The 13,569-nt window shown below is 40.0% G+C and overlaps 1 protein-coding gene across 17 annotated transcripts in view; it reads right to left on the bottom strand.

The window, feature by feature from the left end:
- CADPS (calcium dependent secretion activator) overlaps positions 1–11,211 on the bottom strand; it is a 427,320-nt gene extending 416,109 nt beyond the window's left edge. For 3 of the 17 annotated variants that reach the window (XM_057507966.1, XM_057507969.1, XM_057507979.1), the window contains exon 1: positions 8,884–11,208. In XM_057507966.1, the coding sequence (XP_057363949.1) occupies positions 8,884–9,333 (450 nt within the window). In that variant the 5' untranslated portion in view covers positions 9,334–11,208. Of the gene's footprint in view, positions 1–8,883 lie in introns of all 17 variants that reach the window. The other 14 variants (XM_057507963.1, XM_057507964.1, XM_057507974.1 and 11 more) reach the window with 10 other exon arrangements.
- Positions 11,212–13,569: the final 2,358 nt, after the last annotated feature.

Below are 13,569 nucleotides of genomic sequence, written 5' to 3'. Positions count from 1 at the left end.
CACAGTATGTTATGACACGCTGCCTTATAGACAACAGTTGCTGCACTTGTCAGAAAAATCACCAAAGTAGATGTTCAAAATATATTTTAACTCATTTGCTTAAACAAGTCTATGCCTACCATCTACACCAAAAGGCTGTTTTTCTACATGGGCAACAGAAGGCATAATTATTTACAAGAGTTTTCAGTGTTTTTTTCTTGCTGTCTTGAGTGGCACAGTAGATTCTATGTACCACTCCAAATGTACGCCAAAATTCCACCACCTTTTGGAAAGCACCTCAGCCTCTGGAGGGCTTGCAACTTAGCATGTGCTCCTGGAACACTTAAGGATTAAAAAAAGTTAAGTTTAAATAATCTCAGAACTTTGTTACTGTAAAGAAGTGATCCTGAGAAATACTACATGACAGGTTGATATTTTCCCCCAATAGGCTGCTGATTACATTACCAGTTTATTCCTTATCTCTCAATTTTAGTATAGTAGCCAGAAGCTTGGAACACTTGAGGGCTTGATAACTCAATTCATTTTTCAAACTTCTCAATGTTTCCCCTGTTTGTTAAGATGAAAGGAATGGCTTAGTAAAGGTAATTTTCCCTTTGACTAGTGAAAGGTATCAGAAAAATCCATACCTAAGCTGTTTTCCCTTTTTATAGATATTTCATACCTCTCATATTCTTATTACCACATCCAATATACAACAGTGTTACAGTTATTATTATTTATTTATAGCCTGACTTCACTCAGAAAGGACTTTAGACAGCTTACAATAAGAGAAGAAATAGTTCTAAAATCCCATAGAGATTAAAGTAGAGAAAATAAGTGTATTTATTCATGTCTAAGTATATAGAATTTATAGATTCTATTATACAACTTTAGCAACATTGACAATGATGATATTTTAAACAGCTGAACTTTCACGATAATGCTGTTGACTGCCTGTCCTTTTTTTTTTTCCTTCCTCTTCAGAAAGAACTAAATCAAATAAATCTTAATAAAGAACATATACCCAGTGAGGAGATTCAGTTCTCACCTCATCTCTTTCTTATTTAATGTTGGCCACTTAAATATGCACTGTAGTGATTTAAGTTCAACTGCGATTCAGCCATTGTAAGAAATTCATAATTGCTCACGGTCTTTAATGAAGACTTTTCTCTATAATGGATCTAGAATTTTGTCATTTGTTGATATAAACAGGCTAATGTGGGAGGTGATCAATGATACATTTCTGCAACATAAGTTATTTAGAAATTATTTGGTAATGGGTTTATTCTTCATGTTTTCCACTAAGAAGTTTTTATAAAAGTAAGTTGTATACCTATAATAGAGGCAGACTGTATTTAAGACTTCACTTCCTCTTCCTAGAAACTCCCTAGGAAATAAGGCATCAGTGTAGAATTTTAACAGTCTGAATGTCTATAAGCACCTACAATGTGCCAGACACTGTTTCGGAAGATGGGGAATCCAAGAAGAGTAAAATGTGGTCCCTGTCTTTGGGGTTCTTGCAGTCTAGAGGGAGGGAGGCATACACACAAAAGGTAACTTAAACAAGTAAATAAGGTAAAATGGAAAAACTAGGGAGTTGTGGGAGCATTCAGCCCAATATAAAGATTTGGGTAAGGCTGCTTAAAGGAGATAACATCTGAATTAAAGGAGAAACAAGAGCAAATCAAGTGAAGAAAGGTGAGAAAGAAGTTCTAAAATAAGGAACAGCATGAGCAAAGGTACTGTAGTATGAAATAGCATGGGGATATTTTGTGAATAAAAATGTGAGAATACTATTAATATTGTTACTGATAACATTTGCCCAGTATTTACCCCACATTAAGGACTTTCTAAGCAATTAGCATGTTTTCTTTCTTGTAATCCTCAATATTATTTTCCCCCATGTTACATATGAGGAAACTAAGACTTAAAGACATTGCATAAAATACCCAAGGCTACATAGCCAGCAGGTCAGAAAACTGACAAGGGATGTAAACCAGAGTCTGAAGCTTTGCAGCGCTGGTGAAGGATACAATGCATTGTATCCTTGACCCCATCTATTCTGTAGATGATGCTAGTGGTAAATACTAAGTTCTAGGTCTGCTTATCATGCCAATACTGATGATGATCACAATGACAGCAATAATGAATACAGGATTTGCTCTGGTTATTACTCTATATATATGGACTTTCCCAGTCCTTTTACAGATGAAAATAACAGAACATTGCACATATCAACTGAACAAGAACTGACAACTTATGTAGACTTTAACCAAACGTCAGACATTGTTCTTAGAGCTTCACTGTATCATCTCACTTAATTTTCAAAGGACTCAGTGCTGGAGGTAGCACTACTATCTCCATTTTATTGATGAGTAAACTCAGTCATAGAGAGATTAAGTAAGTTGCCCAAAATCACAGAGCAAATTAGGAATACAGCCAGGAAACAAAAACAGGCATTGAACTTTCTGAGTCTACTTAAGGCTCTTAACTACTGTCCTTCACTGACCATCATATGTCAAGAGCAATGGCCAGATTTCAAATCTTTTGCTTACTTCATCCCCTTTTCTGTACCTGCTAATGACAGAGAAATAATTCTATCAAATGCTTGGACAGACAAATGATAAAAAAATTACAAGCTAATTTTGATCATCACCCTCCAATATGGGAGAACCTATAAATCTGATCCTGACAGAGAAACTGTTGCCAGAGACATGGAACATAGAGTTCCAAATTCTAGTTCCATCTCCTGGATGCAATACATGTCCCAGGGTCAGGCCAGTAATATCCATGCAGCAATGGCAAGAAGAACTAGTGTTGGCAAAAGCCAGATAGCTAGTGTCTTACCATACCATATATATATGGCATCCCTTTTATAATTTTAGTTATGGTCAACTTTGCTTTATTTAAATAATGGGTTGGTAATTTTTTCTATTGTTTTTTGCAATATTTTGATAGTTTTGAATGTTGAGAACTAATTAAAAAACTGAAAAATGCACTGTAAAAAAAAATACACATGTGGATCACTTTCAGCCCCACAGGCCATAGTTTACACTCTCTAGTATATTCTGTCATCTTGTAACCTTTTAAGACATCACCTCCTCATTTGAAAATGTAGATAGTATGGCAAAGTGAACTCTAACTTTATCTCTAACCATCTCAGATTCTCTGAAGACACTACCTCATTTTGTAACATAAAAACACCAAATACAAGTTTGAATGAAATTATAAATCTTGACAATGCATACCCTCATTATCCAGGAAGAACTATCAACTGTTGTATAGAGAGGGTACATTTGAGATTATCTGAACTTCCCCATCACCCTCTTCATATGACAGATGTAAGAAATTACCCCTAGAGACAGATGACTTGTCTACAATCAGTGGTTTGTTACTGGTAGAGTTTCAGACCAAATACAGGTTTCAAGATATAGTCTTTCTCTTCATCAGCTATCTCTCTTCATTGCATTGAGGAAGTAATTTGAACTAGATCCAGCCATGCCTGAAGTCACCCTACACTGGATTCTTTAATTCAATGCATTAGTAAATCTTTCCCCTCCTCCTCATTTTCATTTTGATTTAGCCACTTGAGCTGGGTTTCTGTAACTTGGAATTGAATGAATTGAACTAAAAATGTCTCCCCAACCATGATTCCTTTCACATTCCTGCTGCCTCATGCTCTTCTCCAGAATGGAATGCTTGTTTTTTCCTTATGCTTATACAAATCATAAAAATTCTTTAAGACTTTACCCTAGTCTACTTCCTCCATGAAGATTTTCCCTACTATTATATCCAATCCTCTGTGTATGTATGCATACATACACTCTTTCTCTCCCCTACTTTAGTATTTGTGATCAGCATCATGCAATTAAACACTTTTTGATTCTCAACTTATGTAACATGTATGTATTTATTTTCCAAACTAGAACATAAGCTCCCCAATTCAGGAGCATATCTAAAAGGTATCTTCTGGTTCTGCCACCAAGCCTGGGCGAGTACTTCATACAAGGAGTAACTAGCCATTTATTTAGAACTTATTTCTAAGTTAATAGAGCTCTCCCAGCTATTCCAGTTTAAGTTGTATAGACACCTTTCCCCAAACACAAATACTGATTATATTTTTATGTGATAACCTATTATTGCATATAAAATTTGCTTTCGAAGTGGGGGGGGGGTTCTTTGAATCATTTGACTTTCACCACTTTATACAGTGTAATTCTTCAAGAATGAAAGATTTAATTTCCTTGAAGCATAAGGCTATTCCAAGTATATAATGAGGCAAGAACCTCTTTTATTACTTTTCCAGTATTCTGCATCTTCAGAATGTCTCTGTCAGGTACCAGTACAAAACAGTTCCTGCCCATTGCCCCGAGGAGATTGGGAGGAAAATGCCAAAAGGGATATTTCAGGAATCCAGTTCTTTCCCTGATGAAGAGAGAGACATGCAATTCTTTTTGAAGAAATCCTGGTTTAATTGTCATTTAGTTCTCTCAAAAGGTTAGAATATTTACTTTCTATAATGAACATCATATGTTGCAGTGATGAAGCAAACCATAAAAAATCTGAAAGTGGGACTAGCCCAAATGCCTCAAAGCATATATGAATGTATGAACCACTATTATTGATTTAAAATACACACACACTCTCACACATATATAGTTAACCAGCACTAAGTCCTAAATTTTATGAAAGGTATGAGCTTTTGAGTCATGACCAACTAACAAAGTCAAATCAGTAAATGAATAAAGAGCATTTCTATGGCTAACAGTGACTCAGTACTAGCCATAATTTCATGGCAAGATATAAGCTGAATCACACAGAAATGAGTAGCTTGAACTGATCACGTATTTGGTCTAGCCATAAATTCCTCTTGAATGAAACAGGAGTTCACATAAAAGACCCAATTCTAAGATTGCCTCTTTCCCTTATCATATACATACATACACACACACACACACATGTACACAAACCTATATATTCACACAATACTCACTTGGACATTTGTAATTCAGACATTATGAATAATTCCTACCCAATTAAAATAATTGGTCATGTCAACCTAAATAGTACACAGAATTATTTACAGTGCTTGCTTTTATTTTCCTTCAGTAACATCTATAAGTAACTAGTTCATATAAGGTAGCCACCCATCAGTGTTACTACATAATTTAAAAACTTATGATGTAGCTTTGCCATGCCAACTTAGGTATTCACTTTACCAATATGACAAAAGGAGAAAAATTAAAAGCACAGAATTGTTTTCAAATTGCCATTTATGAGCTGCTGAAACACACATTGGGACTGATGGATAGATTTTTGTTTTGGTCGTTAATTACCAGCAGTAGCATGTGATGTTTAGATTTACAGTGTTACAAAAAGAATATACCTATAAATGATAAAATATGTTTTCACGTAATCTGTTTAAAGTCCTTTCTTCTAACTGGGGAGATTGTTGGAATCACCAGGTTCTCTTTTTGCACAGTAAAAGTGTAATCAAAATAGGTAACTATGAGAATGATACGGCAACAGTACCTTCTCCCTCTGCTTCTTCCCAATTGTTCTTCTGCACTTTAATACCTTTTTTTTCAGCCTCAACCACATAGACTGACAGCTGTCTGATGTCCAGATTTACCAACTAACACCCAATCTCTCTCCTTCATGCCCTTTATGAGGTTAATACCTAAATGTCCATTTTGCTCATGTTGACTATTTGATAGGTGTCCAAAAGGAGACGGGCAGACCTCTTTCGACTCAAATAGATATAATCCTGGGTAAAGAAGTACACTTGACATGTTATCAGGATACTAGGATTTGATTTTTCATTCTAGGGTATTTTCTGGCTAGTGTCGCATATTAAAAAGATAAGGTCTTGAATCAGAACACCTTATGCTTCAGTTCCCACTCTTCCCCCGATCTACACAGAGCTGTAGGCAAATTATAAAACCTCTGAGTCTCAGTTTTCTCTTCTAAAATGAGGATGGTAATGCTAACATTGTTAGTTTTAGGAGAATTTTAAGATGATCTGAGAATAGAAAAAGGAATTTAGATTAAAAACTAAGGAAATTTGAATAAGCTATATATTCTAGTTCATTACACTGTATCATCACTGTATAAATGCATCAATCAATGCATTTGATCCACTTGTAACAGATGTGCCATACTACTATAAAATATTAACAGGAAAACCAGGTGTAGGGTGTATGGGAAGTCTTTTATTTTCTCAATTTTTCGGTAAATCTGAAACTCCTATAAAAAATAAAGTCCATTTAAAAAAAATGATCTAAAATGCCCTGCATATGATAGGTACTTGAAAAACGGTACCAATGTTATGATATAGACTATTTGGTTTTCATAAAGTGAGTTATCATCTGTACAATACAATTTTTCCCCAGCTCTGAGATATAACTAACACATAACAGTGTAAATTTAAAGTGTATGACATGATAATTTGACAGTATGGTATTTTTTCCCCCAATTCAGCAATTCTTTTCAGAGGCAGCTTGCTCTCTTTCCATGTCACTTGATTCCCTTTCTCTATATCATTTTTCTCTAGCTGTTTCTAGTTCATCCATTTGCATTGCACTACAAACTCAAGTTTCGTCTACAACTAGTTTATATTTCTGCAAGACTAATTTTAGTTCATCAATCTTATCTGTTGGCTTTAAATTTTACCACAAGGATTATGCAAATTTAAAAGTTAATTTCAATGGTCCCTCATTAAAAAGAAAAAATCCAAGGTCAAGGTTTCTTCTTGGAGAAAAATAGCAAAACATCCTTTTCCAGAAAGATACAAAAACATTAAAGATACAGCAATGGAAAAGCTTGTTTTCTTTTGTAATAGGAGATACTCAGCTTTCCAGTATAGCCAACATCCCTGAGGTAGCTTTGCTGGGATATGTATTTAGCACTAGTTTGCTGCAATACCTAAAAATAGTTTGACCAAATGCCAGTGTTATCAATCTGTCCTGCAATCTCTCTAACGTTAAGGTCATGTGTAAAAGCAGAGCAGAACCTACTGTCCCTCAAAACCACAGCTTTGAAGGGATTCATGTGAAACACAATCTGATCAGAAAAACTTAGCACCATGATAATCCTTCTCATGTAAGCTGACAGTTCTGTTTAGAAGAACTGGGACTCTATGAGAATGGATTTCTCCTCAATCCTAATGCTTGATATAAGGTCTAGTTAAAGGACAGACATCTAGAGCCTTTAGACTAATAAACAGAAAAATGTTTTTTATTTTTTATTTAAATCCCAACAATTTTCACTGCCAAAGGAACAGGAGTTCATTGGTGCTGTCATTAATAGGATAGACTGCATTTCCCCTGCTATAAACACACATTTTTTATAATAATTCCAATTTGAAACTTGAAATATCAGGTCCTGTGTGTAGACCCAATACCTCACCTTAAAAAAATAGCCAGAAAATTTTAATGGTTCTGAAAATACTTTTACTCAACTGTAGTCCAAGATACAGGTCGAAAAGGCAAGGGGCCATGGACAGGGTCAGAGTGGAGTGAGCAGCCCACCTACTTTGTCTCAACCAGGAAATTAGTTTTATTTTTAATAAAATTGATACCCAAGCTTGTTAGAGCTAAAATAAATCATCAGCACTGGGTGGTGTGTGTACATATATAAGCAAAACAAACAGAGAAATCTGTGTTAAGATAAGGGTGGATAAATATAGGAAAACCTAACACTCTACTCCATCAACAGTAATTCAGTCCTAAAAAGGTAGTAGCCTGAGAAATTCATTTTATTTAAGAAACTGATCTCACAACCTCAACGGAGTTAGATCTGGCCTCTGACACCACGGCTGGGGGCTTCACTGGCCTTCTGACAGCTCAAGGGCTGCAAATTCATTTAAAAGAGGCCAAACAGAATGCTTCGCAAACTCACTCCAACTTGGTACCTGACACCTTTTCCGTCCTGCGCTCCTGTCCCTCATCCATCAGCAACCATTCCCCTCTTTCTCTGGCTGGAGAACATCAGATACAGGCGTTTTTTCACATCAAAAGTAGCCCCGAGCCCGCCTAGCCTTGCCCCTGCCTCAGACACAAAAAGCTTTTGATGCTTATAATTGCGAGGCTTTTTGCAGCTGCACTTTATCAAGGCAGCAGTGGAGAGACCTGTAAGGCCTCGGAAACCAGAAGGTGGCGGCGAAGTCACCTTGGAAAGAACAGAAGAGGGTCAAAGGAAGGGAGAGGGACTGACCCGGGCGGAAGGACCAGAGGGCCTGGCCCGGCTCTGGGGTCAGTAAGAAAGGCAAGAAGAACTGGAGGGAACCCCGGCTAGAGGAAAGCAGTGCCAGGGGAACCTTAGGCGCCCCGCGTTGGTGATCAGCTGACTTGGGCGCGGGGAGGAGGGTGCCCTTCCCAGTGTGACTGGCAGCTTCGCCTTCCGGACTTGCTTTCCCCTGCCTGCCCCTTGCGGTTGCTCTCCGCCCGGGCCAGCCCAGTGCTGCTCGGAGGCGCTCTTCGGGCTCCACAGCGGCGCCCACACCGGCCGGTTGCCCCGCCCGCGGAGCGCACGCCCAGGAGGGCGGGCCTGGAGCTAAGCGCAGCCGCCCGCTGCTGGAGAGTGTCGGGAACCCTGCAAACTAGCAAGGCCTCTCTGGATACCGCGGGCTGCAAGTCACTCCCCGATCCTCCCCCGCCACAAAGCGGGTCCACACCGCCTCGCTTCCTGGCGCTCCCGAGTGTGGGCACGCGGGCAGCTCCATGCGCGTTCGGGGCTGCGCTGGGTCGGGCCCAGCCACGCAGAGGGGGCTTCCTAGCCCCTTCCCCAGGGCGCGGTCTCCTCCTACTGATGCTCCTCACCAGCTGCGCCGCCAGCTCCCATTGTTCACCCCGCCCGCCTGGCGACGTCCGTGCGCTGCTCCCTGGGCCTCCCAGGCGCACCTACCTTCTGCTGCCGGCGAGCCATGTCGGTGGGCTGCTTGGCGTTGAAGGGATAGGCGATGCAGCGCATCACGAACACATACAGCTGCAGCCTCTTCTTCCTCTCCTCCTCCTCCTTCTGCAGCCGCTCCAGCTCCTCCTTCTCCTTCTCGCTCACCACCGACGGGCTGGGGCTGGAGGGCCGGCCGCCACCCGCGCGGCTGCTGGGCTGCAGCCCCCCGGCCCCGCCGCTGCCGCTCGCGCCGCTGCCCCCACCGCCGCCGGCGCCCACTCCGGCCCCGGCGCCGGCCCCGCCGCTGCCCGCGAGCCCGGCGCCGCCGCCGCCGCTAGAGCCCTCGCTGGTGCGGCTGGGTGATAGGCGCGCGCCAGACGCGGCCGAGCCCAGCACCTCCTTGCCGCTTTCTTCCTCCACGATCTCATCCGATTCCTCTTCGCTGGACGAAGGGTCCAGCATGGTGGCGCCTGGGGAGGGGGGTCCCTGGAGCACCGGGCTTGGGGTGCAAAAGATGGGGGGCGCTGGAGGTCGGCTCTCCGGGATGGGCGCTTCTTCCCAAATTAGGCAGCGGGAGCGCTGCTGCTCAACCTCGGCCGCCGCGACTGCTTTCTCCGCCCGGCGACCTGGAGCTGGGCTCCGACACAGGAGCTCGAAGGGAGGAGGGGAAGGGAGAGGAGTGTCCGTGGACCTGAGGTTGGCAAGGGGAAGAATCAGTTGCGAGCCTCGAGCCCGCAGCCGGATGCCTTCTGCAGCCGCTGAAGAAGGCGCCTCCAGAAAAGATGCCGAGTGTTGCAAGCGGTGGATGCAGCCAAGAGCCGAAGAGGCATCTTGCCGATTGGGGAGGGAGCGGCGCTTACGTGTTTATTGGCTTAACTCTCCCGTGTCCGCTGCGTAAAGGGTGGCTGCGGAGGACTAGGGTGGGGAGAGCGCGGAGCGCCCCCGACGTCTCTGAGCATCAGTTCTGACCGTAACTTATTCGCACCCTACTCACCCCCTCCCCTTTGTGGATAATTTTCTACTTGATATCCAGCTCTCATTGCTTCCACCTGTCTCCCCCTCCCGCGGACAAAAAGTTCTTGGGGGAGGAAGAAATGGGCAAACCAGTGCTGACTTCTTAGCGAAGAGCGGGCTGTCTGTTTAGAGACGCCAAATCCAGAAGTCTCACTAAGAGGAAGCCTGCGAGATCCCTTACAGGGAGGAATCTACCTCCTTTCTCCAGGCTTCTTTACATCTGGGGCGTGGGGACAGTAGCTGGCTGGGCAGTGTGTTTTCCCACCAGTGTAAACTCTGATTCCAGGCCGCTCTCATCAACATAAAAATCACCTTTTGAGCGGACTGGTGTCCTGACTACGCAGCTCAGCTATTTAAGTCGAACCCTCGCCCTTGCCTACCCCGGGAAAGCTATGATGAACATTCTTTAATTCCAAGAACTGGAAACACTTTCTGATGATGTGAGCCTATCAGAGAAATAGAAGGGTTTCTGGTTGTTTAGACCTTTCTCCTTTGTGGTTTGCTGTAAAACCTGGGTGGAGGAATGGGGACCCCGAGATCAGAAGGACACCACTCAAAATCAGCGGCATCAACATCTAATGCACTGTCACACTGTCTTCATCCCAGTTTCTGGTTATCTATTCATTCAAAGCGGCAGATGGTGCCTTTCTCCTCCCCCCAGCTCCTTTCACTTAGGCCAATAAATCCGGTGGACGGGGAGCTGGCCAGCGTGCTGAATCTAATCAGCGACCGCAGATGAATGGAAAACAAACCAATACCCTCCACCCTGAGATCTTAGGATATCTAGAGAGCTCTCTTCACCTCTCCTAAACTCATCTCCTATATTTACATGTTTCCTGATGCTCTAGTTATTCGTAGATGCTCGTGGGAGTTACAGTAAAAGTGTCTTAATGTGTTTTCAAATTTACCATGAGTTCTACTGTAGGCTTTGATATTCAAGAGAAGCTTTCCTAGACAATCTGTTTAAGAAGTTAAACATGAACTCAAAACAATGTCTAGCTTACATTAACTCTAACAGTCCTGTTCAATGTTTTGAATTAAGCAATATATGTATGACTTACATTTTACTTCATCACCATACTCATCATCTCAAGGACAACTTCTATGGCCATCACAAATTCTGTATCAATTTAAAATAAGCCAGCAATGTGGAAAGTGTTACAGTTTGGCAGTCCTCACTCTTTAATTCTTCTGAAGAAGTAAAAGATGTTCAAATCATGTTGTTCTGGTTTCCCTGGAACAGAAAGAAGATGTAGTAGGCCAATCAATCAATAAATCAACTTTTATTAAGCACCATTTTATGGAGTGAATATTGTTCTAGGTGCTTAGGTGCTTTAGGTGCTAGGTGGATAGAACTTTCATATGACTTTCTCTTAAGGAGTCTATAATCTCCTTTGGGAGATGAAACATAAACATGTGAAAAAAATCGGCAGTACTTTTTTCAAGGCAACATATCAACAAATACAAGTTAGTAAACTGCTAAAAGCTTGCATGAATGAAACAACTGGGAATGGAATAGAATTATGTATTTCTCAAAGAAAAGAATTAAATTTTAAAGGAAGGCACCATATTAACAGATGGTGAAAAGGGAAGATATTAAAAATGCAAAAGTGATTTGCAAAGAAATAGTAATAGGACAACGGACCAAGTAAGGCAAAAAGTGTTATGGAGATGGGGTGTCAGTAGGTAAGGGGGAAGTGAGGGGAAAAAAAGCTATAAAAATAATCTATTTGGCCAAATAGAGAGATCGTGGTGTTTAGGACACAAAGAAATGAACTGTTAGCTAGACACCACATGGTGATTTGAGGAGGGAGTGCTTTTGAAGGTCAGACAAAAGCCATTTACTAATTAAGTATTTCTTCTTTAAGCAAGCTTAGGTATTTGCATATTACCACATTTGACACTAGGAGCAGAATGACCATTAATTCTGTTTTCAGAACCTTTTGGGACTTCTCAATCACTATAATAAATTTTGTTTATTTTTGGATAAAATTTGTTCTTACAAATTTCTTTGGAGTTATGTAGGTGGGTTTTTTCTAATTATACTCATCAAAACATAATCTTAGGACCTACTTTTTGTTAATCATAATCTTAGGACCTACTTTTTGCTAATCATATAAACCTATGATTTGGGTATTAAATACACCATTGCTTAGATAAATCTAACAGTCTTCTCAATCCTCCTCCCCCACCACCTCATGAGTGTTCAAAGAGACTTAAAGAGATTTTAATGGAAACCCTTTTATAATTTTTATTTCAAATGCCGTGCATTGGTGTCTTTTAAAATGTACATCCTTTCAAAGATATCTTATCCTTTAGCTAAACATCAATTCAATGTCCTTGGAGATATGTAACTCTTTGTTAGAGCTGAAGATAAGATATGACAACCAGAATTCTTTAGGCATTTAAACCAGAAGTTGTGGCTTTTGTAGATGCAAATTTTGGTGAACAAGAAAGAAAAGAATCCCAGAACACATCCAAAGGTTAACATTTGTCTACCTTTTGTTAACATTCATGTTCTTCTTTTTAAAAATATAATTCTAACATATATTTTGATATACATAAGTATTTATAACCTCAAGCAAGCTATTTTAGGTGATTGCATGTTTGCCCCCCCACCTCCACTTCTGCTTTGTAGGAAACTTGAATAACCTCAAGGTGATGGAATAAATTTTAGTCAGCCATCTGGAGACCATATCATGCAAGTAGAAGTTACAACATTGAATTTTTTAATTCCGCCCACTAAAGTCTAGAGGAAATGGAAATGACTGAGACACTAAACCAAGGTTTTCTCATCTAGATATACAGTATCTCCATTCTTCTCTGAAGTGTTTGCTGTACGTGTATAAAAGGTCATGAGAAAGAGGGAATATCTGACCCCTCGGCAATTGATAGACACTTTAGTGAAAAACAATCACTTCTTTATGTCACTCATATAAATAAAATTGAGTTGAATGCCCATTTTAATGTTTTTATGTGTTTGTTACTAGAAGATAGGTAAGTTAACTTTTAAAAAAATCTCACAATATATTTCATATTATCTACATCTGATGACCTCATCCAATCAATATTTTTCTTTTTTTTATAATAGCTTATAAGAACCAAAAAAGATAAATTTGAAATTTATTGTATACTTATGTCAAGTTAAATGTTTGGGCTTTAAACACAAGCAGTTCTGCTTCTGCCCCTTAACAGCAGAGTTATTTTGAGAAAATTATTTTAGTTCAGACTCTGTTTCCCCATTTGTATAATGAGGAATAGTAGTACTCACCTCCTTTGGAATGATGTGAAAACTAAGGTAGATATTATGTTAAAGGTATTTTTCAACAGATTTTTAGGTTTAAACAACTTTTCCAACTGGCTACAGAGGGACTTGTAATAAATGAGAAGACCACATTTCTCATAAATGAGAAATTGGCCACAAATAATTGGAAGGAAAAATGACATAAAAAAAAGAGTCCATAAACAGATCCTTGAATAATAGAATATTTGCTCATTTATTTAACTGATTTCTGTCTTGTTTTACATAGTCTTTTTAGGGACTTAGAAAATGGTTTATTTTGTTTGAGAAACCTACTCTTCACCATTACTCTATATTGTATGATAATTCTTGCTAAAGTGAAATGAAATGGTTTAGTATAGAATTAAAAGATAATCATAAGATTAAAAATAATAAAATTGAGC

The sequence above is a fragment of the Manis pentadactyla genome, chromosome 1, assembly GCF_030020395.1.
Source record: "Manis pentadactyla isolate mManPen7 chromosome 1, mManPen7.hap1, whole genome shotgun sequence".
NCBI classification, from domain to species: Eukaryota; Metazoa; Chordata; class Mammalia; order Pholidota; family Manidae; genus Manis; species Manis pentadactyla.
Note: the sequence above shows the minus strand (reverse complement) of the source record. Positions and strands in the feature narration are given on the sequence as shown.